Source organism: Sardina pilchardus, chromosome 7 (genome assembly GCF_963854185.1).
Source record: "Sardina pilchardus chromosome 7, fSarPil1.1, whole genome shotgun sequence".
In the NCBI taxonomy this organism is placed as follows: Eukaryota; Metazoa; Chordata; class Actinopteri; order Clupeiformes; family Clupeidae; genus Sardina; species Sardina pilchardus.
Window position 1 is genome coordinate 24990590 of NC_085000.1, and position 27612 is coordinate 25018201.

Consider the following 27612-nt stretch of genomic DNA (forward strand, 5'->3'; position numbering starts at 1 on the left):
AGAACCTCTATTGTCCATTCAGTATGATCAATTATTGGCTTGACACTTGAAAACTATGAAAACAATATCATTATGTCCTTCCATCCCATATGGATAGGTTAGCATATCCGAAATGTAGTGAAGGCATTTTCTGAACACTTTAGACAACGTCAAAACCAAACAGGTCTGTGTCCCCTCACTCCATCTTCCGCACTATCCATTGGTGACGATGTCTGTGACTAATCACTGATAAGCTGATATTGTCAGTCTGCACTACTGATCATTGTGTGAATGTCAGTGGAGCTACAGTTGGTTCTCTCAGTATCAACCTACAATTACTTCCACATGTACCACATGACCTGTTTCAATAATGAAACAAAATAAGAGGAAACTGAGGGATATGGTGAAAGGTGTGTATAATTTATGCAACATGGTTCTGTTCCAGATGTTTTCCTGAATTCGTTCATATTTTAAAGAAAATGTAGTGCAAAAACATCAAGATATCTACTGTTCATGCCTCAAGAACAATCTGATCATTAAGCTTAGGAGCAACACATTACAAACAGAGGTTTGTGCAGGGTCTATGGGTCTGTAGGCCTTCAGTCATTTGGACAAAATGCTACCAGTATTATACCATATTTCAAGAGTGATGCATTAACCTTAAATGATAAAACGTTATATTGTAAGCAAGGCTACACGTTTCATCACCTGGACTAGTCTGAAATGACCGCATTTAACAAAGAGAGTCATACTGTGTCATACAGCGAAAACAGCATATGTGATTCATTGACAAGACAACATTCACGGTGCAGGATATTTATTCAACATCTTGCAAACACAAGGCAAAGGCAAACACAGCCATGTGTTCTAACATTCTATTGCAAATAATTAAACACAGACAAACCAAATGTAAATAACTAAAAACAAACTTTAAAAAAGATCTTCGTAGCACCAAGACATTCAAGTTCATTTAAAATGGTAGAAATGCTGGAAATAGCACCAAGTCATTAATGATAGCTACAATAACATATTTTAAAAGGGGGTTAAAAAGTGTCCACTTCCCCTAATCATCAATAAACATGATATGCACACAATACCCATTAACTGCTGGTGTTTCAGGGGCAGGTGTTTACCGGTTTAACTTGCAATATTAACTCTACATACAAACAAAATGTACATGTAACCGTCTCAACTGGAAAGATAAAAATGAAAAGTAGCTGTGCATTCACAGGACCAAAGCTGGTCACCAGACCAAAAAAAAAGAAAGATAATTGAAGACAGAAAAAGACAGAAATGTACAAAGGCAGAGAATATTTAATTTTTCCCCAAATCAATATGACTGTGGCTTACAGAATACAGCTACCAATGGTCCTTTTACACTGCTGACTGATCCATCCTCACTGTACTTTCACCGAGTCACAGACTTCAGTAAAACATTAAAAACACCTCTAAAAACAACTTTAAAAGTACAGAAATATACAATATGTTGAATGTTGTAAGTGTTAGAAAATAATAATAATAAATTAACAGCTACACCCAGAAACAGCAAAAATTCACAATTCATTAAAAACTCATGAACCCTGACACTGGTAATTGCATGTTGGCAATGTTATATTATTGATGCTGGTTTTGTGTGTTGTTTTTGTTTGTTTGTTTGGTATTGTTTTGTTTGTAGAGCTCTAAAAGCAAGGCACAACAACCACAGATTTTCCCTACTCGCATGCAAAATAGTCCTTGAGGGGAGCCAAGAGGTGCCGGATCACTGGAACACTCCACGAGTGACCCAGGAACTTTTGCTGATGTCCCCGGCCCATGTTGGCCACGTCCGTGTACTGTTTTGGCAACACCCTGTGGGTCAGACCACAGAATTAATGACTGACAACATTTACTCCAAAAATGAACATAGACTTGGAAACCTCCACATTTTTCTATCCTGCTTCGGCTACAAATCTGCAGGGGCCAATCACAAACTGGCTTATCCACCTGGCGCACCCGGATCGTTGGTCTGATTGGTTGAAGGACTATCCAAATGTGTACGGAGTCATTTGAACTATGGCCGTTGATCATGCCTCTTGTGCAGTAGAACATACAGAGTAGAGTCCCCAGAGTCACTGGTCTGGTGAGAGCCAGGCTAACACTGACCATCATTTAACAATGATTTGCAGTGTTTCCCACACATAGACAAATTTGTGGCGGTGCGCCACAGATTCAGCACCGGCCGCCACATATTGCGTTTCGCTATTCTTTTATTTATTTATTTATTTATTCTTATTTTGAAACGCTATTGAAAAACACGCAGCATTCGTAAAGCTGAATTTCCTTTCCCTGCGCTCCCTCTCTGTCACTCGCGCGTCTGTCTCTCATTCACACACACACGCACAGCCCCTACCCTCCGTGCACACCGCGGCTGTCTGTCTCCATGAAAACCAACGAGATCATACCTGGAAGCGTGGTCGGTGGTCGCACTGATGCACCTGACGCTGCTCGGGTAGAAGCATAAAGTTCTAGTAGTCTAAGTAGTCTATGCGTGCAACTTAATTACCAAACAGTAGAAATAAACTCATTCTCCTTGGCCCGCTCTCGTGCGCGCTCAATGGACAGCCGCCCTCCACATGCACATTTAATCCAAATAAAACATTCACAATCTCTCCTTTATTCTTAAATTGGCCACTGACACTGCTTCAACAGCCTGGACCTTTTAGGCATACCGTTTCCCACCCACTTGCCTTGTCTTAAATGTGTAACATTTTCATATGATTTCGTACATTCAAAAGGGTCAGGTGATAGTCACTTACTTATCCAACTCGCTGCACCACAGGAAGTCATCCTTCCCGTTCACTGGCAATGGTCCCATCTTTCCTTGTTTGATGGAGTTGGAGTTGGGGGACATGGTTTTCACTTTATTGAACTGCAAAAAAAATGTAAACATATTACAAAATAAAATCTGCAACTTTATCTATGAAGAACAAGAAAGAAAGAAAACTCCTCCACTCACTATTATGGTCATCTGGCACTTGTGTTGATTGTATTAGCCTTTAACTTGTATTGCACTTTAGCTTAGTCCAAATAATAACGTTGAGAGCAAATCACTAAATCTCAGTGAGAAACTGTGAACAAAATCTACTACAGCCCACAGTCCACACTCTGGTGAACATTAGGGGTTCCATCTCACCGTGGCCATCTGTCCGATCTCCAGAGAGTCCTGAAGATTAACTCTGTCACTTTGAGAAACAGCCATAGACCTGAAAACATAGACACGACATAGACGGATTTTAGATGCACGAGGGCTCTGGAATGTATACATTTATACAGAGAGTCTGCGTACATCTGTATGTGCTCACCTGGACATTCCTGGAAGGTTTCCCCAGAAGAATCGAGTTTTGTGAGCTGGGTTGACATTAGCGGCATCGATCATGATGGGGTTAGACTGTAAACACAATGTGGTGGAATTAAGACAGAACAGACATTGCAGTACGCAGGGTTTCCCGCAGCGCTTTCCTGCTAAGGCGGCCGCCTTAACAACACAGGGCTGCCGCCTTAACTAGCGTCTTCAATAAATAAATAAATAAATAAATAAGTAAATTATATATAGTGATATTCGCCGTATTACTCTGTCATGTTTTCTCCCTGTCATTCCAAACCGTAGCCGCTAGTCTCCCTTCTCTGTAGAACGCATAAAAAAAATAAACCTTTTCAAATCGAGTTGGCCTATGTGCACAGGCGACGCGCTCATTCAGCATGAGTTTTTTTTATATATATCAGGTGCCAATGCCACGCATATCTCAGAGAGACTGCGAACACAAATAGCCTAAACCTAGCTAGATTTGACGAATCTCTGCATCTTGTAATTTGTTGTGACAAACACTTGTGCCATCTAGCCTACAGCTAACAACAACTTGTGACGGCTATTCATTCACGTGTTGTAAAATACTGAAATTGTCTGAGGTTTACACAGGCTAGTTTAAACTTCAAACTGTAGCCTCTTGTCTCCCATGCCAGTTTCATTCATCCCGACAGGGCGGGACGGGGACGCACGTTTCGGTTTTGCTGAAATAACTCCTGAATGTTTTTGTTCAGAGCTGAACATGCAACTGTAGGCTATTTGACAGATAACAGATTTGGTTGCTAGTGACAATATATTAGCGTTCAATGCTGTACGATCTCGCTAATTATGTTTTAAAAAGCATTAAAAACGTTCGCACAATGTTACATTTTCAATGTTACATTTTCATACAGTTTCATCTTTATTTCATGGTATATTCTAAAATATCCACCATTACAAATATTCTTGGTTTTAATAGAATATTATAATATTGACTGGCTTTAAAATATATCCTATGGTGCTATGCTGAGCAGTGCAAAGGTTTTGAAAGATACAAAAGGCCCTGTATTGGAGTTGTAGGCTAAACTTACACGTTTAATTGGTTGCTGATACAATTAAATCTGATACAATAAATGTGAAATCCAGGTATATTGCTGTCATTAGTGTCAAAATTCAACATTTTCAACATTAATGAAATGCTGACAGCCTACTGAATTTATACTTCAGCTGACCTCTTTGTCTTCAAGTAAATCAGAAAAGAAGTTATTTAGACAAGTGTGTGCTAGACTGCTCCTGTAGCCAACAATCCCCTCTCTACCCTTTGGGAATTGAACTGTTATATGATCCTTGGTGATGTAAATTATGAAAACCCCTTTCTTTGGTTGGTCTTGATGCGGCCTTGACTCCTTTAAGACTCGGTCTCGACTCAGACTTGCTTCCTAAAAGACTCGGTCGTTGTCACTCGGTCTCGGCTGCAGTTAAAACAACGGTCTCGAACCCCCCCCCCCATCGTAGGGCAGTGGCGGCGATGCGGCGGGGACGCTACGGCGACGCCCCCTTCCCCTGGACAGACACCACCTTAACTAACACATTTTCTGGGGGAAACCCTGGTACACCTTAAATACTATAAATACACAGAGAAGGGCCATGCAGAATCACAGACACAAAACAAAAGAGACTCACTAACCACAGTGAAATATTCTTCCTTAAATAATACTAGCAGCTAGAGGCTACAAACTTCACATGAAAACTAACTGGGAGAAAACTCGGATGTTTGGATGGCCCTCAAAGCATCAACTCATAAGGAATGCTCCTCCTCCATTGTTGAGGGCCCATTTGTATCATATAATAATTATTATCAAAAAGTAGAGTACTAGTTATAGTGGTAGGATGACTAACTAAAGGAAACTGATGGCACTGTAGGCTACCCCGGAAATACAGAGTTCTCGTGAGAGCACAAATTGAATCGAGTCTGCAAGATACTCTGGCCACGAGCAACGATAACGATACACATTACGTTTTGCACCAATATCAGTGCAACCAATCAAATCGGCGTAGGTGGAACAAAGGCGAGCTGAACTGATGACGACAGCGCTACAACTTTCGGTTTTAGTCGTAGTTATCCAATTGCGTCGAAGTCCAGAATCAGTCAGAGTAAACAATGGTCATAGTGTTAACCAATTGCGTGCAGTGAGATTTTCAAATGCATGCTTGGTGCCACCCTCGAGTAGAGCCATTTTCAATTATTCTTGGCCAGACCCTTAATCTGAAAGATTCCAGGGTCTGATTTACTACCAGGCTAACTGTAGGCTGTTACAGAGAGAACAGTTTTCATACCTCCAGGAAGCGGGAGATGTCGCTCCGGTCATCGGCACTCATGGCCACTTTGTTCTCAAAGAGCCAGAAGAACGGGCGGTCGTCATCATCCCGCGGCCTCATCATGGTCAGCATGCGGTAGTACTCAAAGAACTGCCGGCCAATGCCCTCTGGAGAAGCGGAAGAGGAAAGCGACATGAGAGAAAGGCAAAAGGACACTCCGAGGGCACTTGCCCCCTGCCAAACACCAATGCCATATGTTGCCACATTATAGAAAGTGAAACTAAATTCATTTAAGTGTCCTGCGAGTGAGATATGCTCTAAAATGTTAAGATTCTTCCTTGGCCTATACAACACCGACAAAAGATCCACAGACAAAAGGAATCACACTGAAAACCTGACCTCCACCAAGGACGTCACTAGCACGAAATGTACTGCAGAAAGCATGACGTGCTAGGCTGGGTGAACCCTGCCTGAACTTCCAGTGAATTTGGATTTCGCCTGGCAGTTCAGGCTGGAAACCTGCACATCTTTCTCCTCTGTTCCCTGCCAGAACCTTTGGCTCCAATCAGAAACTAGCTTATCCAAAAGACGCACTGGATTGTTGGTCTGATTGGTTGAAGGACTATCCAAGCGTATGAAGTCATTTGAACGATGCCCATTGATCCCACCTCTTCTGCGGTGGAAACAAAGTGCAGCCTCCCCCATAATAATGTTCAATCTTAAAGGATTGAGCTTAGCCAGACTAATGATGTGCTTCATCTCTGTGTAGTACACACCCTACTCCAGTAGGAGGCAGTAATGCACACTCAATTCCCATAAAACCCACACCTAAACCAAAGGTTATACAATATACACTGTATACTTCTTACAGTAATCTAGTGATCTGTAAAACAAGCTTAGGAATGCTTGACAATTTCATGTGACAACTACAGCTGCACAATTATTGCAATAATCTATCGTATGAACCGATATGTAATATGAACCAACCAATTGCAAAAGCTAATTCTGCAGTTAATCTTGTCACATTTCTGACTTACACATTCATGTCATGCTCTCTGACTGTGCCAGTTCTGACCAGTGAGCAAGCGTAGCACGTGAGAAGCACAGAACCCCCGACCAGTGAGCATCACAGTCAATCAGGAGTACCATGCCTCCCACGTGCCAAGCTTGCCCCCCCCCCCTACCAACCAGAAGTGGCACAACTCAGAGACACATTTGGAATATTGAAGTGAATCAAGTCATTGACATTAAAAAATCATCGTAAAACACAAATTCCACTTCTGTTAGAAAAATTGTGATAAGACATTTTCATCAAAATGTGCAGCCCTGGTGACAACCCTTTGAAAGAAAATGTGACCTTAACATTTTGAACAAAAGGATATCTTTGATATCTTTTCAATGGACTCAGTGTAAAAGTTGAGATTAACCAACCAGATTTATTTACTTACGCTGATTTCGATTCGCTACAGACACATCACTGCAACGGCTTCTACCAATCAGAAGGTCGAATGGGCCCCATTCAGTCAACTATAAAGGTTGTGGGAAAAGAAAAAGAGTCAAATCAAATGAGCTTTAAAATACATTTTACTGGTAACTTCAGTAGTGTTTGAGGTGTAAACATGATTTGGTGTGGGCGTGTGTGATCACTTACGTTTCTGCGGGTGATGGTGCGTACATCCTTGATGTATCCGATCTTTCCGTTTTGTTTGACAGCACCCTCAGTGATCACGTCATCAAGGATTTCCGAAGCTAAGTAAAGGTCAATGTTGAAACCGAGCTCCTTCAGCACAACGTAGCCTGTGCAAAATAAAGACCGTCATTAAGATGGCATAAGTGTCTACGGAAATCCAATCCAAATATCATGATACTTAATGGACCAAAAATGGAGGAAATATGATTTGATTAGGTGCAATATCATTACGGTGCATTAAAAAGATTTGATCTATTAGATGTCCACATTTATCCAGGGATTTTAGTGACTGGCAAATGAGAAGTTTAAGCACTGATCTTGGATTATCAATAACACAGATGATTGACAGACAGACAGACAGTCAGACAGACCTGTGGCAATGCCGTCAAAGATAGACAGGACTCTGATGGGTCGGCGCAGGTGGGCAGGGATGGATGGATAAACACGCTGTGGCTCCTACAGGATGCCAAAACACAGTCAACCGTCAGAGCTCGTAACCAATTATACCATAACACAAGACAATTCCCTGACTGAAAGAATTCAGATTTTCTGTCTTATTGTCACTATCCCCCTGTCCTTGACCTCAATGGAAAACATCATGAGGCCAAGGAAAGATATGAAGAACAATTCTTAAGGAGTTGAGAATAGAACTGACAATCTGAATGTATACGCACTAGACTATGTAATTATGAGAAGGCAGATGTTGATTAGCATCATGTTGATTTGTTGTCATTACCTGGCGTAATGAATTTTGGAGCACTACAATCTGCTTTTCTTTCATTAAGAATGCTTCCGTGTGTACACTATTCTAAAGGAGGCTTGAGAGGAAGCATTCAAGCACCTATCCTAAGCAATTAAAGCATTTGCTTCTGGATCTTTTCATCTCATTTCGATCGTTTCATTTCGTTACCTTCCTAATTTAAAAAACAAATCTGAATGCAGCCCCAGAGTGTCACAGAGCATCAGCTCATGAAAGCCAGACCGTACAAAGCATGCGACGCACAACGCAAGCTGAGGGGCCGCCATGATGAGGAAATGTGACATAAAAAAAATGACACCATCAGAGGAGGTTTCACTCACAAATCGAACAATGCCGTTGTTGGCGAAGAGCTCCTGGACTCGTGCGTTCCAGTCGGGCCGCCGCTTCAGCACGCCAAACCTCTGAGGGGGGCAACACATGTAGCAGCTCCACGGCTCTACCTCCTTCAGCTCCTCGAACGTGCCCGGGCCTACCAGGAAGTTCAGGCAGTCCTTACAGAAACACCTGCAAACAGACAGTTTGAGAAAGGGTTTGGGGAGAGGGGGGTATGTTAAGGCAATATCCACACTGTTCCGTTTTCCATTGAATCCGACACACTAGTTACGTTTGTGCCCCTCATGTACACTATACCAAGCGTTTTGGAAATGTGCATGAGGATAGAGAACGTATTTTAGATTAAATGTATTAAAATGAAGACGGATTGGCGTGGATGTAGCCTTAGAGTGACACAAGGTCATTGAGAAAATGGACTAAACCTTTTTTTTTTTTTTATTTATACTACTGATACTGGTGGTTGAAAAGAGAACCATATCAGGGGGTATCAGGGGGGGCAACCATATCAGGGGGGGCAGGGGTGACAAAAATGGGAGAGTACTGAAGGAAGGAGAACGAAGCAAAAAAAGAAAAGAGGAGGCTTCAGAAGATAGAAAGAGAGAGAGACTGAGAAAGTTGGACATGTTCATTCTCACCTGCAGCAGTTAGAGTTGCTACACAGTAGCACCTCTTTGCCAAAACAGCACACTGTGCAATAGGACTGATAGCCATCTTCATCGTATCTATACAACGTCTCCATGAAGTTTTTCTGCAGGGAACAACAGCAAGCACTACTCAGTAAACAACACATCGCATACATACATATTCACATATCACATACATACATATTCTATTACTCAGTACACAATACATCACAAACTACGTACTGTACTGTTTACACCACAAACATGTGTGTGTGTGTGTGTGTGTGTGTGTGTGTGTATATAATACAGTGCAGCAAACTAAGCCATGCTCTTGGTGTTGGCAGCATCAGCAATACTGATTGAATAGTGAAAGACTTCACTAATGATTACCATACATCCCATCACAGTTCAATAAGCCACTTATTATCACACACTAATCTACTAGGAGTTCTGTCGTTAATCCATTACAGGGGTTCTGTGATTTGAATGTAAAAGTTTACCTTGCACATCCCACATAGACTTCCTTCAAACAGTGGGTGCAAAACCTCCGCGTCACTGTCTCCACATGATATGCACAAACCTTTAGAAGCAGAGACAAGCCCAGTTTAGCCAACACATCTTTTTGATCCACATATGAGGATAAATGCCGATGTTTTGAAACATGCTCACTTACTTTCAATCTTTTTCCCTTTACTCGTCACTTTATGGAGGATCAATTCTGAAACAAGACGGATATAAACAAGACAATATATCATGTTAGAATCTTTAATCACGATTAAATCTTTGGAGGACTGATAATGAGAGGATGTGCTCTGCTCCATTAGTTAAAATGCTCAAATAAATCTACAGGCGCATTTCCAAAAAAGACGAGGTTTACCTCGCCCCTCTGGCTCAATATGGTAGTTGTTCCTGGAGGTGTGCTTCCTCTTGGCTGGGGGCTGGTAATCGGACATGGAGGAGTCGGAATCCTTTGGGTTGTCTGCAGGATGAACCGTGAAACAGAGGCCACGGTAATGTTAATGATGCGATAACAATACATAACCTCCACTTCACTTGTAGCTCTGCTAAAAAAGGCCCCCCAGATATTTCTCCAGTGAGCTGTGACTGTGAGTGTAATTGTTCTGCTTAGACCTTTCCAGAATAACACAATAATCAAGATTCTGTTCTCACAAGGTGGTTTATCAATGTAAATAAACCTACTACACAGAATAAACAAATAAAATAAGCGCGTTAATGTAGTGGAATTTGATGGCGTATACTATAGGCAGAGACACTTATATATGAGGAGACACTGCACTGGAAAAATCGCCCATTGAAAAGCATGGGGTAACTTCGTAACGCGAAAGATGGCAGATGTTTACACCGGTTTGCTATGGTTTGCACATGTCCCGCCTCTTCCAGTGCCGTTGCTCCAATCATTTGGCCGATCCTTGGCGGTCACGCTTTTCGTGAAGAATAGAGCATGCGCGGTCCAAAATTACCAGTAAGAAAAAGGCTTTTTAAGCGTTAATTTGATACAAACCCACCAAACCTTTTCAGCGATTTTAGTCTGATTTTCATCGTGATTTCAAACATGTGATTTTTATGTCTCTTACACCTCGGAACATGGACATCCAGCTCTCTCCCCATTCATTTAGATAGAGCCTGGTCTTGTTCCGGTCAAAGTCGCTGCCCGACCCCATGGCCAATATGGCTGCCGAGTGACGTGACTTGCTTAAAAGACTTTGCTATAGGATACTGGTATACAGTATATCCCAGACTACTGTTCTATCTGTAGAATGGCTCCTACTTCCTACCATCAGAGGGCGGTTGGAACCCGTCAGGTCCAGTGGGCAGGAAGCCCCCGAAGGCCCACACCAGCATGAGCTCGTTGGCTTTGTCCCCTGACTCGGCAGAGAAGGACTTCCCACAGCGCTCACCAGCCACCTGAGGACCACAGAGAGCAGCACAGGCATCACACACAGGCCTCACACACACACACACACACACACAGGCCTCACACACACAGAGTGGCAAGAGCTCTGGGTGTTCGAGAAGGATCACTATCACTGGTTTGCTAAATTATCTGTTAAAAACAGACCTGCATCTGTCATCTAATTTTTCCACCGTAAGTTCTTTATGTTAATTATTCTTTAATGCTTTCTTTTAAAAAAATTTTTTATTGTTATTACTACTATTATTATTATTATTACTCTTCTATGCCCATCTATGCTTTTATCTGCTATTCCTGTTTGTTTTTTGTTTATGTAAAGCACATTGAATGACCTCTGTGTATGAAATGCGCTATATAAATAAACTTGACTTGACTTGACTTGACAGGCATCACACACACAGGCATCACACACAGGCCTCTGATCATTGTAATCAAGGTACAGCAGGTCCTGGGACACACAGCCTGCGTTTCATGTGCATTGTTCCGTTTGAGGAACGTCTTGATTTTCACTGAATTTCATAAAAAGCGTGAGTGTCATCTGAGACTTGCATCCCATGCAGGCAGTAGGCCTGCTCCAACCTGTTAATATGCTGTGTGTCCCAGGACTAAGGGGTTTAGCATGTCCAAAGAGCGCCACTTCAGTTAGAATCTACCTAGTACACTAATTTCCCCTTGGGGATGAATAAAGTATATCTATCCATCTATCTATCTATCTATCTATATCTATCTAGTACCTTCTGATTTCACACATATTCAACATTATAACATGCTCACAATAATAAAACAGGGAAACCAAGTAATTTAATTAATCCAACAATAAAGTCTGCAGAAATGAACTCCTTTAGTTGTAGATTTAGTGTTAATAATTATATCATTTTTCATTCAGTAAGTTGTGCCCTTCATCACATAATAATTCCACCTTACCTCTAGAACCTGGTAAATGGCATTTTTATACAGTGGCAAGCTGGCATAGGAGTTGGTGCAGAAACACTTGGCAAAGGCAGCAAATGGCAGTAGTCCCCCTGTCTGGATCTGAAATTCACACATTCAAAATATTTAGTGCCATCTCTGCACCATCATGAGGCAATCGCATACAGACAGTTAGCACATGCACTAATAATGCTTTTCCAGAGGAGCTGTCATTTGCCAGTACTTTACATGCCTGTGTACTGTAAGTGTCTATTTTTACTAAAGTGTACTGCCTCTTTGGTAAACAGTTTTTAACATTCTCTTCTGGGAAATTCGGGTTGTTCTTCATCAAAACTGCAGCATTGTGTGTTTCTTAGAAAGAGACAACTTACTGGACACACGTGCAAACTAATATACCCATGCACGCACACATGCATGCACGCAGCTAGGGGTGCAACGGATCGAAAAAGTCACGGTTCGGATCGTTCCTCGGATCAAGAGTCACGGATCGGATCATTTTTCGGATCAGCAAAAAAAAAAAAGACAAGACAAGACAAGACAAATAAACATAGTTTTGTCTTTGACGGGATGTTGTAACGTGGCTCAAGCACTTTCAGCATGTGTTTAAAGTAGGTAGTGTTGTCACGATACCAAAATTATTGTTTCGATACCGATACTAAGTCAAGAATGACTTTTTCGATGCTTTTTTTCAATTTTAGTTGACTTGGTGTTTAATCACCAGTAGCCTTATATTGAATATTGTGTGATCATTCACACCAGTGGCCATCCAAGATTCTGCTTGACCCTCCACACACAATCTGCATAATTACAGTAGCTACAAATGTTTAGTCATTTGTGTACTGATTTATCATATCTTTATTGTGGTGTGTAGGAGTGCGCATAGGAGGTGTTTGTAATTGAGTCCCTGTCGCTTTAAGAAATACGTGAGGTAATTAGCCTTCAGTCTCACGGTTTCATTCTTGTGATGACAAGGATATGTGGATGCAATTCGTTATGCTTTCTATGTCATTAGATAAAATACATGTTACAGTAATAAAACTAACAAGTCGAAGAAAATCTTTCTGGGATCATAAAAAAGATGAGTGTCTTGCAATGCTCCTTCATGATTTTAGTGAGCACAAGCTATGTACAAGTTAGCCAAGGTTGCGTCGCTTATTGCTGACATTGAACCCAACAGTAGGCTAAGCCTAAATGACCTAAATATCATAGCATAGGTACTGTAGGTGCGCAAAAAACTTGAGAGATGTAAGTGTGCACAAACAAACTTGATATTAGGCTATTATTGTGTTGCTGCTGTGCAGCCACATCAGCACTTAAACTAGCAGCCATGTATTGCTGGTTATGGCATGACCGCTAATAACGTGTGTGAGAGCAGAAAAAACGCGCAGGCAGGCTAGCGGAGCAGAGCCTACGGCTCTGTAAGGAGGGACTAGAAGCATGCCTTGTGGACACCAGGTGGACACGCATGTTACTTCAAAAGAACACACGGACATTATTATTAATAATTATTATAAATCAATCCGCGGATCATGTGTGTGCCGAACCGAAGATACTGATCCGAACGGATCACGGATCAATGATGATCCGTTGCACCACTACACGCAGCAATATGGCACACAAATGAGCAGCACCTTCTCACACCATCGCGTTAATTTCAAATGCAAATGATTCCAGTCTCTTCCCTCACCTCTGAGAACAAGCCATCTCCGAACCATTCCACTCTCCTCATGCCCACGGGTGCACTCCGGCCTTTCCAGAGCACCACCAGGCCGGGCCACCAGGAGAAGTCCTTCCCCTTGCCCCAAATCAACTCTCCCAGGCTGAAGCCGAGGCCGTCCTGCATCACCCATCACCCACACACACACACACACACACACACACACACACACACACAGGAAAAAGACCGGTTAGGTATTGGCAAATAGAGTGGGTTGGTGGAGGGAGAAGGACAGAGAAGCACCAAGAAAGGGATAGAATGATAGGAGGGAGAGAGAGAGAGAAAGAAAGGGATAGAATGATGGGTGGGAGAGAGAGAGAGAGAGAGAGAAAGAAAGGGATAGAATGATGGGAGGGAGAGAGAGAGAGGGATAGAATGATGGGTGGGAGAGAGAGAGAGAGAGAGAGAGAGAGAGAGAGAGAGAGAGAGAGAGAGAGTGGCTCTCAAACTTCCTCCTCGATCCTCAATGGGCATTCCCACTGATCTATAACTAACACTGGATAGACTATCCCATTGTTGCCGCCCCATCATTCTTTATTTAGATGAGTGAGGACGAGGATCGAGGAAGGAAGGGAGGGTGCAGTGTTTCCCATACATTGACTTATTTGTGGCGGCCCACCACAATATCAACACTGACCACCACACAATGATTTTTATGTTGTACTACTTAAACTAGATGAACTCCTTTCATTGTAGAGCTATGCACACCTTTGTGCACCCTCTCTGTTCCTCAACAAACATGCATACACGTTTAAAGAATACATTTTTTTTAAAATCCAGCAAGGATTGTTGTTGATGACGGCTAAATCGCAATTAAAATCCAGTTGGCATCATAAGTACGTTTTAAACAAATTTGCGCACAAACACACTACCACCACAAACAGAATTAAATTCTGTGGGAAACACTGAGGGTGTATAAAAGACCAAATGAGAGGCACCCAGAGACAGAGAGAGCAGGCTACAGAAAGATGAGAGGTCAGGGATGGACATCATAAACTAAAGTAGTAGATCAGATGCAGGAGGATTAGAGGGATATGAAGGGTAAAATAAATACAAATGAAAGGTCTCTGTATGACTAACACAACACTGCACAGTCATCCATCATACCATACCTGGTATAATTGTCTTTTAAATCTGGGCCTAGGACTTGGAGAAATAGGTGTGCTTGTCGGTGAGCCTCGTCGTGGTCCACGTTTTACCTGCAACACAGACATTTGATATAAGTGTCAAAACAGTCCAACACTAAAGGGTACTCATAAAGTGCAATAACGAAGACAAGGATCAGCTAAAATACACACAAACTAACATGGACATGAACAACCACATGTAAGTCACAAATCACTTTAATACATGGATAGTGTATAATAACTGGAAAGACTGCCCCACCCCACAGTTACTCAACTTCAAGATGTACATTTTTGTCATTTAAGGCAAAGAGGTTCTATGACACGTTTATACAGTATGTCTTAAGTTTACTTTGAATTATTGATGTTTATGTCCTGAAATATATTAATTTGCTTGTTGTGTTACTTTTCTTGTTAATTTGCCCATTCCTGGATTTTATAATTCTAGAAAAACAACATGTTTTCTTTGATTGCTGGTTAATGGGTTTTTGATTCATCTTTTACAGGATTGATTTCATAGTTCTAGCAGATTAGTGTAGATAAGTCGTGGTCACAGCTGATTTTGAAATACATAACAGATCTAATAACAGACCAAGTATCATAAGGCACACTCTTGGAAAAAAGGACATTCAGATGGGTTTTTTCCCCTATTTTTTAGCAAATCTCCTCTGGGGAGTCCTCTGAAGGTAGTTCATGCCTCAAAACAACAGACCATTGAAAATAATAAATAAGAAAGTACCAATAAAAGTGAGAGTGTGAGTTGAAAAAGAGTGTTAGAATGTGGTGTTGAGAGTAACCTTGCATTGAGAAGAGAAGAGAGAGCCTTGACTATACACAACACAACGACTACACACAGCACAGCACAAACACAAAAGGTGGTGTTTAGAATCATCTGCCTCTGCCCAGTGGCCTCCTCCTTTCCCATGGGGGAGGCCTTTGCGGTACATACCGGCGACGGTGTGGGCGATGGCGTGGACGATGCCGTGGGTGATGCCGTGGACGATGCCGCATTCTTGATCTCTAGACTCTTTGGCTTAGCCCATGTCCCAGTGCTTGCCTGAAAGACGGTGCGGACAGCGGGTCTTTGGCGCAAACTGCCAACGTGTAAGCCCCTAACACCACCGCCCTACAAGAGGACCATACACACACATACACACACACACACCAACTCTTAGGCAAGGCATCTCCCAGTGCAAACCCCACCAAAGGGTGAGTGAAAGAGTGAAACAGCAAGCAAGAAATTAGGAGGGGAAATGACAGAAATGTTTAACATTAAGGGTCTGTTTTCTGCACATGGAGTAAGCCTGGTCCTGGAGTAAAATAGTACTTCAAAGGAGATTTCCATTGAGAAACTTGTTTAGTCTAGGGCTCGACTTGAACCATGTGCAGGAAACCAGGCCTGAAAGAGGTTTGGGTTAGCAAAATGACATAGAATTAGAAGACAAAAAGAAAGAGCATGCAGCAGAAGTTGTAGCGTAGCTTTCACAAGTTGTGATTTGGTCAGGTTTTGTTTTTCCTCCATTACAGGCAAGGGTTTTGTACACACCCTTTGCGCTCCATCGAAATGATGGCTATGAGACAGTGACATTCAAAGCCACTTATACATGTATAGGAAATGCATTGGGAGAGAGAATCCAGGTTTGATATCTGAAGATCACTTCAGGATGTTTTTTTGATGCTTTATGGATACATATTACATGTGAGTAAATTATTTTTTCACCTACATATATCCTTAATACGATTAGCAGAACGATCTGTGAGATTTGATAATTTCATTTTTTTCTGTAGCAATTTTAAAGGGTAGCAAATTTACATTATTTATGTATTGTTGTACTGTTCTCAGTCACCAGCTTAATTACATGCAAAATTGTAAGGGTGGGTGGAAAATGTCCTGTACAGGCAAATTGAATTACTAAAACAGGCCAACATTTTCCATGCAAGATGGCTGCATTTCCTTCATTGATGCATCATCATAACCAATACATCCAGACCATGAACAGTTACAACAAATATATCATCACTGATCGCGGCTGAAAGCAAGCTAGCTAAGCAAGAAAGCAAGCTAGCTAAGCAAGAAAGCAAAATCAGCATGGAAAGCAATTGAGGAAAATTTAGCTAGCTTGCTTTCAGCCACGATCAGTGATGATATATTTGTTGCAACAGTTACAACAAATATATCATCATTGATCTCGGCTGAAAGCAAGCTAGCTAAGCAAGAAAGCGAAATCAGCATGGAAAGCAATTGAGGATGCAACACAGGTGCCTATATTTAATTTCAGATGCCTATAATTAAAAACTTCATTTTAACATGCGCATTAACAGGTGAAAGTGAATTAACTTAATTTTTAAAAAAAATTAAAAAATGCAGCGATTACATGTAGTCATTATGCAGTCAAAATCACCCCTTCAACAAAATTCAGCGCAAATGGAAAAACAAAGGGAGGACAGTAAAGAGGATGGGAGGGATTAACCATAACGGCCTTGGGTGAAGATTAAACAAATACTTTCACAGTTCCACATCTTGTATGGTTGTTACGGTATTATACACACTGACACTTCAGTTGCACATTAGAAAGCTTGACAGCTTGATGCGTGAACACATTTAACTGAAAATGGAAAGGACCATTATATTTAGTGTGTCAATCAACAACCTCAGCTGAGGTTCAAATCAAAAGCCTCAGAAAAGTTCCAAGAGAGACAGTGAAAGTTCATCATAAATGTCTATCCTGAGAGTAGGACAATAAGGCAAACATGCTATTGGTTAAGGTGGACAACGTAACATCATTTAATTGTGATGTTTTCTACGATTTTAAAGAATTTCATACATATTGTTTTTTCTAATCTTCCATAAATGTATGGGGTTAGTTTGTAACGCCAAATGGCAGTTGCCTACACGTATCCTGCCCCGTCCTGCAATGTATGTAACCAACCACATTTTTATCCTTTTATCCTTATTTTAGCGTTTTGGAGGATACATTTATATCACTCAATTCAGATTTGAACACAGATTTGCTTGATGTACCTCCCTTATGTATGCCTCCCCATTGATCTGAATAAGAAAATAGCTGCCCGATAACGTCCCAAAGTGTGCTGCTAAGATGGCCACTGAGTGGGGGGACTTGCCTAAAAGGACTTTGATAGCAATCAAGTACCAGCACATTGTAATTATTTGTCTTACTATTCAAGTCATAACTTTATCCACTAATATATCAAACCAAAGTCCACTCAACAATGGAAAGCTTCCGAACACATGTCAATGTCTCCAAAACTGTCGATGAAGGACTGAAATCTGACCATTTGGAATAATACTGACAATATATGTCAAAGCTCATTTAAACTGAACCAACCCCCTTCACTATCTTATACTACGTAATAAGCTATTGTCCTTGTATCATTCTATGTATGAAAGTAGGGGGAGGGGGGAATCACCTTTGTGCTGGGTGAAAAGGCATCATCACCCTCCACAATCACCACATCGTCAGTCCCACCCAGCTCTGCAGGAAGAATAAATGTGAATGTTATCCAAAACAAAACACAGTACACAAAAACACTCTTGAATACTATACATTAATTATTCCCAATAATTAAACATTGCATAAAATATTAAAAGGAAAAGAAGAAATCTAAGTTTGACAGTTGACACTTATTCCAAACTCCCACTGATTGTAAAGCATTTTCTGGTTATGAGGTATCCAAAAGCCACTTAAATACATTTTAAGTGTCCCTTCAACTCAATTTCTCTTACTGGTCATCCTTTGAAGTTGCACCGAACAGGGCCTCAATGAGAATGCGCGGTCACTCACTGGAAGAGAACATCAACGTAATGGACTTACAATTAACAACATAAACTAGGTTCATAGTGCACATAAGCATTTAAGTTGTATCATAGGAGTGTGGTTAAAAACTTAATTCATGAAATGTATGTGTGATGTGACATTTTGTTTTGGCAAGTTGTCTGCATGAGTGTGCCATTCCCATGTTTTATTATAAAAGACTCGGGTAAGAGAGCTAACCAGACAATGCTTTGACAATACTTACAGGTTAGACAGGCACCAATAAAACTAACCACAAGTTAATCTCTTTCCCTACTCTGTATCGTAAAGAGAAATAACTAGGGTGACAGTTTAGCAAACGTCATTCGTTTGGTAAGATCACAGGAATTCGACAGCTCTTCCATTTTTCAGCAGCCATCTCATGGTCTTGGAGATTGTGCTGACAAACTTGCTCCTAACCATTCACAAGTAAGGTTTAATTCCATGGTAAATTAGAAGATTCTAACGTCTACAAGTAAACGCTGCAACACGTCCTTAGAAGAAACAACACCATGGACGTAGCAATAAAGAGTATTGCTATTTGTTCATGTTCATGCTAATGTTATGCTAGTTGTGTTCTTTGACGATGCTAAATGCTAGTTGCAATGGTGGAGATACTTTAGCTTTATCAGCCCTCTCAAGAGGAAATCACTTCGAGTGGAACAATTCCTAAACGCCCAACGTAATTCTATTAAAACAACAACAATTTATTTTCTGGTTATGCGCCTACTGCAGTGATATCGCTGTTGCTTTCTTACCATACATGATAACTGTCTCCATTCCTGCAGTGTGTAACTCAAACCATACCGATAACGTGTGATTGAGAAAACGAGTCACTTCCCGAAACTACCTCCAGCATACCGGTACTCTGATTGGTTTGCCTAACTATTCCCTCCTGATTGGTTACTTTACGAACTGGAGAAAGTGAACAAGTCCCGCCCCCATTCACTTCAATGGGAATGCTAGGCTAGTGAAAATTGCCAAAATTGAACGATTTTTTCAGGCTTCAACATGCGTTTCAAGGGGCTTGTTTCCGGTGCAATTTTACTTAACCAGGTTACTGATTGACGTTATACAGAAGAAAGCCCACACTAAGCTCGTGCATGAGCTGAGAGTGGAACAGCATGAGGAGAAATTACACCAGACATGATGGATTTCTGGAAAATGGCGACGAGGAAGTGCCTTGCTAATTGGCATGCTAATCCTAACCCCCTGGACTGAACTCTAAAATCAATGGAATAATCGGTGAGTGCAAATTAACTCCATTGTACTAAATAGATCAAATCAAATATATAAACATGAAAGGAAATTGCGAAAATGTGACAAAAGGTGATAAAATAGTGTACCACTGCCAATGATGGAATAGGCCTAGCCTATTCATGTTTACTAATAGAGCTCCACAGTCCCGCCCCTCCTCCGAGAGAGGTGCTTGTCCGGAAGTAAATTTCTCATTCATTTCTCCCATTGACTTCTGGAAAAATCCGTATATAAAGAGTTTTAGACCATGCCTTAGGCTAACCAGCTACGATGTGACTCATAAGCATATAACTTATAATTTCGAGTGAAAAAATGAACAGAAAATGTAAAAAAAGCGAAAGGTACAAGACTGTGTACATATCTTAAATTCCGAATTAGAAAACTCAAATCCCGTGATGCTTTGCAAACGTACACACATTTCCAACATTTGCAGCCTAACGATAGTTTAACATGGTTCCATATTAATCTAAGAAAAGAGGATGATTACTTCCTACCGTTTCCATTGAGTAAATTCAACCTTCAAGATGAGAAACCCGTTCTTTTTCGGAAGACCACACATCGGTCCTGACAGCCCTGCAGCCATTTTATGTTTTGAAGTTCCAGCGAGACGAAGCTGGACGATAGGCGCGGGAAAAGTTGAGTACAGTTTGTTTGGGATTGCCATGGCAACGGCGATCTCTACCAATCAAAGGCTCTGCTTTCACCAGTTTTACACGGTAGGGTGTTGGGTAGTGTAGTACTCTCTCGTTAAATCGTGAATAAAACATTGTTTTCCCAAAACAAGGTTGATGCCCCGTTAACTTTTGACATCTATATGAGCAGGTATAATCGCTTAGTCACATCGTAGCTGGTTTTAAGTCTACCATGGACGGTTACGATTTTATGGCTTATTCTCCAGTTGTCAATGGAGAAATTGTATTGGATTTTTACTTCCGGACAAGGCTGTGGGTGGGACTGTGGAGCTCTATTGAGTCATGGCTTAACAACAATCTTGTGAGAAATAAATGTGAGAGAGAAAATTATATTAGATTGCCTAATGCAGTGGTCTCTCCAGACCTAATCTATATGATTAATGCTCGCTTACCTTTTCTGCTGCTGGGGGATTTCGTTTTCCTTCCACTCTTGATGGGAGAGCTAACACTGTCTGAGTGAGAGCCGTCACTGATCACGTCCACTTTCATGACCTCAGTGTCACTTACCATACGGTCATCAGAATGGGAACTATCCAATCTTGATGCAGCCTATGCAAAATGAACACACAGGACATAAAAGCATAACATCTTGGTAAACTGGGACACTATGGATGTTTGATTTATTCAAACTCAAGGAAACATTGAGTACAATAATGACACTTAATACTGTAATTGTTACAAATCTGAAGCTAACAATACCAACTGATACTGATACAAAATTATACTATCACTGCAAAATGTGTAAACCTACAGATACAAAAAATGAAACATTTCTACAATACCTGGGCAAAAACCTTCTTTGCCTCTAAAGGTGGGCAGGGGAGAGCCAGTAGGCTCAGCACCAGTTTCCTGAAACTAGATGTGGGATCAGTGGTCTTCAGATAAGTGCCCCAGTGTTCCTCCAGAGATAGTGTTGATGAAGAACCAAGACATTCATCCTCAGGGCCACTCTCACCACCGCTTGCCTTCGTTTTCCCCTTTTGTTCTTCCGCAAGCTGGTACTGAAGGAATTCACCTGTAATCTTCAAGGATTCTTCCGGGGTGCTGGTGAGTCCGAGCTGCGCGGCAAGATCTGTGACAGCGTTCTCGGTGACCTTCAACCTTCCCTCTGGACTCAGCAGCTGGGACATGCTTCTCAGCACACCATCGCTCAGGGGAAGGCCCTCCGCAAGGCTTGCTGTAAGGGTAGCATAGAAGGACAAACACTTCGTCTGGAACGCCTGCACGAAGTCCGTCATATCTGCTTCATGTTCCAACAGGAAGTCCTCGACAGCTGTCCCGCCCAGATTCAGCTCAGGCGCGGAGAGGTAGAACTTGGTGTCTGTGAGGAGGGCAGCATTTCGCTCCTTGAGGAATCGCATCACAGCATGGGGTCTCAGGAAGCTGGAGGCATAAGCACGCAAGAGGCCGCTGGCCTCACGCAAGATCTGCACAAGATCGGCGCGGTCAGTTCCATTTCGTTTCTCTAGTCGGTCCTGAAAGGAGCGCAGGGGCTCCAAAGCATTGTCCAAAAACATGAACATAACCCTGAGTTTGGGGTTCTTCAGCTGCGTGCAAATCTCCTCAAACATACTCTTATCCTCTCCAGAGGCATCCTTGCTGAAGTACGAGACGAGCTCCTGCCACATTCCATCAACCCTTCGAACAATAGTCGTAAAGGCCTGGCACGGTGTGGTTTGGGGAGTCATAGCCTGATCAAGTTCATGAACTCCAGCGAAGAGTGCTTTGAGGTCGTCATTGCCAGAGGAAAGGGTGGTATAGTGGGCATGGATTTTCAGAATCAACTCCTTTGCTTCATGAAAGTGCTCAGTCACACCTGCTTGGCAAGCAGCATCTGGTAGACTGTACAGCCCACCGAGGGCCACTATGTGCGGACTGAGTTGCTTCAACTCAGAAGCTATCTTCTGAGAGTGGTCCCCCAACCCATCCATGTAAAAAGCACACATATTTTGGCTGGTAATGTCAAACTTTTTAAAAGTCTCCATCAAGAAAGTGACCACTGCTTCCTCTGAATTGTTGCCTGAGGTCTGGAAAGCATCCAAGAACCGAAAACGGTGCATCACAGCCTTGTCATCAAAAAATCCCACTAGCACCACTAAAGTCTGTTGTCCAGCGGCCACAGCTCCATAGAGGTAGACACAGTAAGGAGTTTTGTTGCAGACTGACTTGATGTCCTCTGGATAATGTGGTCCCAGGACGAGCTTTGCTCTGTGCTGAGATGCCTGGTTATTTTCACCCGAATGCTCAGAGACAAGCGTCTGGATGAACTGCATAAGAGCCACGCTAGCGGAAACGGTGGCATCAGTGGTGATGTTGCCACCAGACGATTTTCTTTGATTTCGAACATGGGTTTTCGATTTCTGGTGTCGTCTCAGGTCAAATTCACCTGAATACTGGATGCAGAGGTTGATGTCGCAGATACTGCAGAAGGCATAATTTTGTCCAAGATTACTTGGCTTCACCCAATTGAAGGTAGTCTGCCACTCGCCATTGTAGACACTGGTGGTTCTCTTAGCACGCGTATCCTCCTCCGAGTCGGATTCAATTACAACGGAGTCTGCAAAGAAAGCATTTGAAAGATAAAAATCCTTGACTTGCATTTTTGTATTTCTTATCATGTTCTGAAATAAGATGCTTTCATAGAGTCAGTGTGACAAACTACAATCTCACCATTACGGTCTGCTGGTTCATCTGATTTTGAAAAACGAACACGCCTTGCAAGGACCATGTTCGCTCCCTTTCGTGCTCTTACTGGGTTGTACTTCTGCTCTGAATTGTTGGCAGCGAAGAATTTCTTGAACCATTTTAAAAAATAAAAGGTGGTCTTGAATCTTCCTTTGACGAGTTCCTCCACCGGAACAACCTACAAAGACAAAAAAAAGAGCAGTCAGGCAACTGCAGGCCATTACCACCTCACACAATATTCACTAAAGTGAAACCAAATTCCAACATCTGTATTCTGACCCATCCAGATAATCGAAATGTAAAAAAATCATACCACTATTTCTAAGTTATGCAAGCAGATAGACACACGCAGACGGAAGGATGGAACAGATTACAATACCCTTTTCCCCTACTAGGGACGAGATGACAATCTGTTACTCTGGAAAGTGTTGAGGTATAATTTTGGTCCCTGTACCATGTATTCTATGTTCCACTAAAAGATAGGCATATTTCACTAAAACTGAATCAAACCAGACAACAAGGAAGAGGGCTTACATAGATTGTGAACAGGTATGATTACCAAACCTATCACGTTTATCAATCACTTTCCAAATTCATTTTTGTTTAAGTCATCATGGAGTTTCAACTGTAGTGTCCCACCAACAATTATACCAACCTAGACATAACTGCCAGTAACCATCCCATAAGACCGCTATACTAGAACGTCTCAGATACACTAAAGCAAACATAATTATGTCTTTGAAATGGTTAATTCCTTATCTCATACACTGACTAGACTATAATGCCACATATGTGTATGTGCACACACTCTACTTTGATCTTGACAGAGGAAGAACAGAAAATGCATCTTTAAATCATCGTATTCAATATTATCCAGATATGATTATTGTTAATGTTAATGTTTCATTTCTGAAATTCAAAATGTCAATACAGCTGTAGTAGATCGATAATTTACTGAACCCCAAGTGGAAATTCAAGGTCTAGGCCTATTCAGTCATGACGGTGTATGAAAATAACATGCAAAGCAGGCACTTACTCGGTTGACACCATTCTTTACAAAGCTTTCCTGCAGCAGATGATAGTTGTGGATAAACTCCTCTCTTTCTTGCTCTTGAAATTTTACTTTTTCCAAGTCAATGGATTTTGGAAACAGACAGTGCATCAACTGGCAATAACAAGCACCTGCAGGAAAAACAACAATGGAAAAGTAATTTTTTTATCAAATAGCTAAATACTTACACTGGCTTGGATAGAATTTAAAGAGATATTTGTTTTATACCTGAACGTGTTTGCTCCACCTGGTTGAATTCAGTCTGTAGGGTTTTATTCAACCATTTTAAAACATCAGAGCTGCTCCATAGGTTTTCTTTCATACTTCCATCTAGACTTACATTTGTTGCCATCTTTCAGATGCCATCAGATGTCATGATGAAGAAAAAAACAAAAAAAGATTACATAATACATGAGGGTGCAAAGTAATTGCCCTTGTGACGAAAGCTTTTTTGTATTATTGCATGCACACCTTCAAACATGTAGCCTATACACATATTCCTTATTACTCAAGAGTACCAAAAAAGTGTTATCAGTGCTGGCCAAAGTGGATGACTGTCAGACCACCATGTGGCCATGCTGGGGCGAGCTTTCTAGACTCTTCCTTAAAGTTAACTTCCTCACCCACTGTAACCACAAACTGTTTTGCGCCTGTTGTTTTTGTAGGGTAGGCCTATGTTGTTTGTCACCAGATTTGATTTCAAGAAATTGATACATGACCAAGATGTGAGCATGCTATGTAAAATCTCTTCCAGACCCATGGTCAGAGCATAGTGTCAGATACGTTGTGCAATTCGAAACAATCTCCTCCCACCACTTATGATCTCCATGAGGAAATTCTCGCGATGCAATTTTTGCCGCGAAGTCATTTTGTTCTGAAGTGTCAGTTAATTCTAGCATGTATAATTCTGAGAACACAGAACTGTGGGACAATCTCATTAATGGGGCTTATCAAATAGACAGTAACTTGAGCTTGCAGAGCACTGAACCACTTAACTAGCATAGTTTATACACTCCACAACACATGTAACGAATATATAAATGCCAATGAAAGCACTTGCTATGTTTTCTCACGTTTGACACATTTACTCGATGTTGCATAAACAACCCGAGCACATTGTATAAAAACGTAGAGGACTGAGCCTGGGTCGCTTTGTATTGTGTATTGTTTGATTTTCGAATCTAGTGGTAACCTCCCAGCTAACAATTTCTGGTTAGGAGAACGTTTTTAGAACGTTTTTTTCCTGGTTAGGAAAACGTTGCCTGAAAGTTGCGAAAGTTGCCACAAGGTTCCCCAGGAAAGTTTTCTTGACGAAAATACTACGTTTTTTTCTGGTTGTTTATTTTGGTTAGCAGAACGTTCTCCTACCCTTTAGGGAACTTTACTATATTTGGTTGCATTAACGTTCCCCTAACCTCCCAGCAACAAAGTGTAAAGGGGGAAAACATATGTAGAATTATCGTGACATCGAGGCATGGCTCCGCTATACACTTGCCGTCTGCGGCGGCAGCCTGTCTGTAACCTGGGAGAGCGAATGTCTCTGATGACTAAGGCAATGACAATATATACCACACGCATGTTTACTCACTTACCATGTACCATGTTACCATGTACTTGTGTCAGCTAAGTATTTAAATGCGGTTAGGTCTAATACTTTCTTGTCTACGGTGTCTTCTCCTATAATAAACGATTAGTCAGATCAAAACATAGGCTAGCGCCTGCTCTGCTTAACACACTGTTTCAACATTCAAAACTGGCTGTTTTTATTGCATCGTATGCCATTAAAAGTCCTCGGTTCAGAATTATGATGGCTTTTGGTTTATTTTGTTTTAAATTGGGACTGGGAATTGTGGGATAGGCTGAGTGAACAGCACAGTAACATAGGCTATAACTTGGACGTGTGTTAATATAAAACAATTCTCCCCCGGGAACATTGTGCTGTTTAAGATGCAGTCTCAACGTTTGAGAAAGAATTCATTGGAGTCCTCATCATCATATTTTCATAACAAATAAAGCTTTAAAAACATGAATGCATTTAAGGTGCCACTCTAATCGATTATGGATTAATCCAACACTATTCGTCAGATTAGTTAGCATGAAATCGTGTGCCTGCCTGGGACTATGGCTAGCTAGCTCTTCCACCCGGTTTACCCTGTACAGTGTTTTTTTTTTTAAAGCCTGTTGGACTTAATGGAACAAGTGCATGGAGAACGATGTGAAGAATGTGATCGATACCATACAGCCAGTAGCCTACGTGAGTAACTTTATCTCTGTGTTATCCAAATGTTAAAGTTAGCGAGGTAGAGTCTGCTAAAACACCAACACCCCAGAACTCACGGACCCGAGATGGAAGTTTCTCAGCTACTTCTTCTCGCGCTGGCCCCTTTAGCTGACGGGCTCTGGTCGGCCGAATATCAATCCAACAGAGGGGGGGAGAATAGAATAGGGCTATATGTCGATTTTGCAACAAATTATTCCGACTTTGCAGTGTGGCTGCTGGCCGTGTTCAATTGGAAACTCATAGAAACTCTGGGGCGATTTTCATCAGTCAACCCCACGCACATAACCAGAGAATACCGATATGGTTATACAAATAAGATACCTAAAAACAACTAAGTAGCAACGTTGTGTGAAAAGAGAAATTCAACCAGAATATAACGTTTTTTTCTTTAGTTGTAATAACGTTCGGGAAACTTTGATAACCTGGAGCTAAACGTTCTCTCCAGGGTATTAGAAGGTTACTGATAAACTAACCACAGGAGAACCAGCGGCTAACGTTATTTGCTTGCTGGGATTCAACCAGAATATAACGTTTTTTTCTTTAGTTGTAAAAACGTTAGGGGAACGTTATTTGTTTTGACAACCTGGAGATAACGTTCTCTAAACGTTATTAGTAGGTTGCTGAAAAACGAACCATAGGGGAACCAAAAGCTAACGTTAGTGAAAGTTAGCAGAACGTTAATTGTTTGCTGGGCTAGGTCGCCCATCTGTTTTAAACTAGGAAACAATACATACATTGCAACAGATGCGGCAATCAACCTCATGTTAATACAAACAGCAGACTGTTACTGCAAAAAAATAAGATTTTCTTTGACGATTGCATTTGTCGGTTTGAGCATAGGCTACTGTGATCAGAACATAAGATAATAGAATGTTTTCAGAACAACAACAAAAAGGACGATTGGCTACAGTAGCGGTAGTAGGCTACAGTATCGGTTCCAAGCCAAGCCTACATGCATTGTTGGTCGATAGGCTACTAAATAAGGTGTATGCCACCTACCTTTATTTCCCCCAGTTCCCGCTCCTAGATGCCCCGGCGTAGAAGTAAACTAGTAGATTTTTTCATTTCGATCTCACATAGGATCCCGTCCCCTGGTCTCGCTAC

General features: G+C 41.5%; 1 protein-coding gene across 1 annotated transcript; it reads right to left on the reverse strand.

The window, feature by feature from the left end:
- Positions 1 to 779: 779 nt before the first annotated feature.
- On the reverse strand, positions 780 to 27602 carry dnmt3ba (DNA (cytosine-5-)-methyltransferase 3 beta, duplicate a). The gene is made up of 26 exons (XM_062541462.1): positions 27508 to 27602; positions 24456 to 24579; positions 24213 to 24358; positions 23162 to 23354; positions 21274 to 23048; positions 20884 to 21040; positions 18476 to 18532; positions 18160 to 18224; positions 15680 to 15856; positions 14719 to 14805; positions 13577 to 13726; positions 11884 to 11991; positions 10823 to 10952; positions 9904 to 10005; positions 9700 to 9744; positions 9527 to 9606; positions 9039 to 9151; positions 8391 to 8574; positions 7682 to 7766; positions 7272 to 7417; positions 7069 to 7147; positions 5639 to 5787; positions 3321 to 3406; positions 3152 to 3221; positions 2775 to 2887; positions 780 to 1827 (listed from the first exon to the last, which is right to left on the reverse strand). Exons 2-26 carry the CDS (start codon positions 24577 to 24579, stop codon positions 1692 to 1694), a joined length of 4557 nt encoding a protein of 1518 aa, XP_062397446.1. The 5' UTR covers positions 27508 to 27602; the 3' UTR covers positions 780 to 1691.
- Positions 27603 to 27612: the final 10 nt, after the last annotated feature.

What these genes read in the sequence shown, in the direction of transcription:
- dnmt3ba (XM_062541462.1), bottom strand. Translation starts at nt 24,579, where the DNA reads ATGGCAACAAATGTAAGTCTAGATGGAAGTATGAAAGAAAACCTATGG. An exon ending in CCTTTTCACCCAGCACAAAG is followed by an intron (nt 15,857 to 18,159) that starts GTGATTCCCCCC and finishes GTCCTCTTGTAG; the next exon opens with GGCGGTGGTGTTAGGGGCTT. An exon ending in CATCGCCCACACCGTCGCCG is followed by an intron (nt 14,806 to 15,679) that starts GTATGTACCGCA and finishes TCTGTGTTGCAG; the next exon opens with GTAAAACGTGGACCACGACG.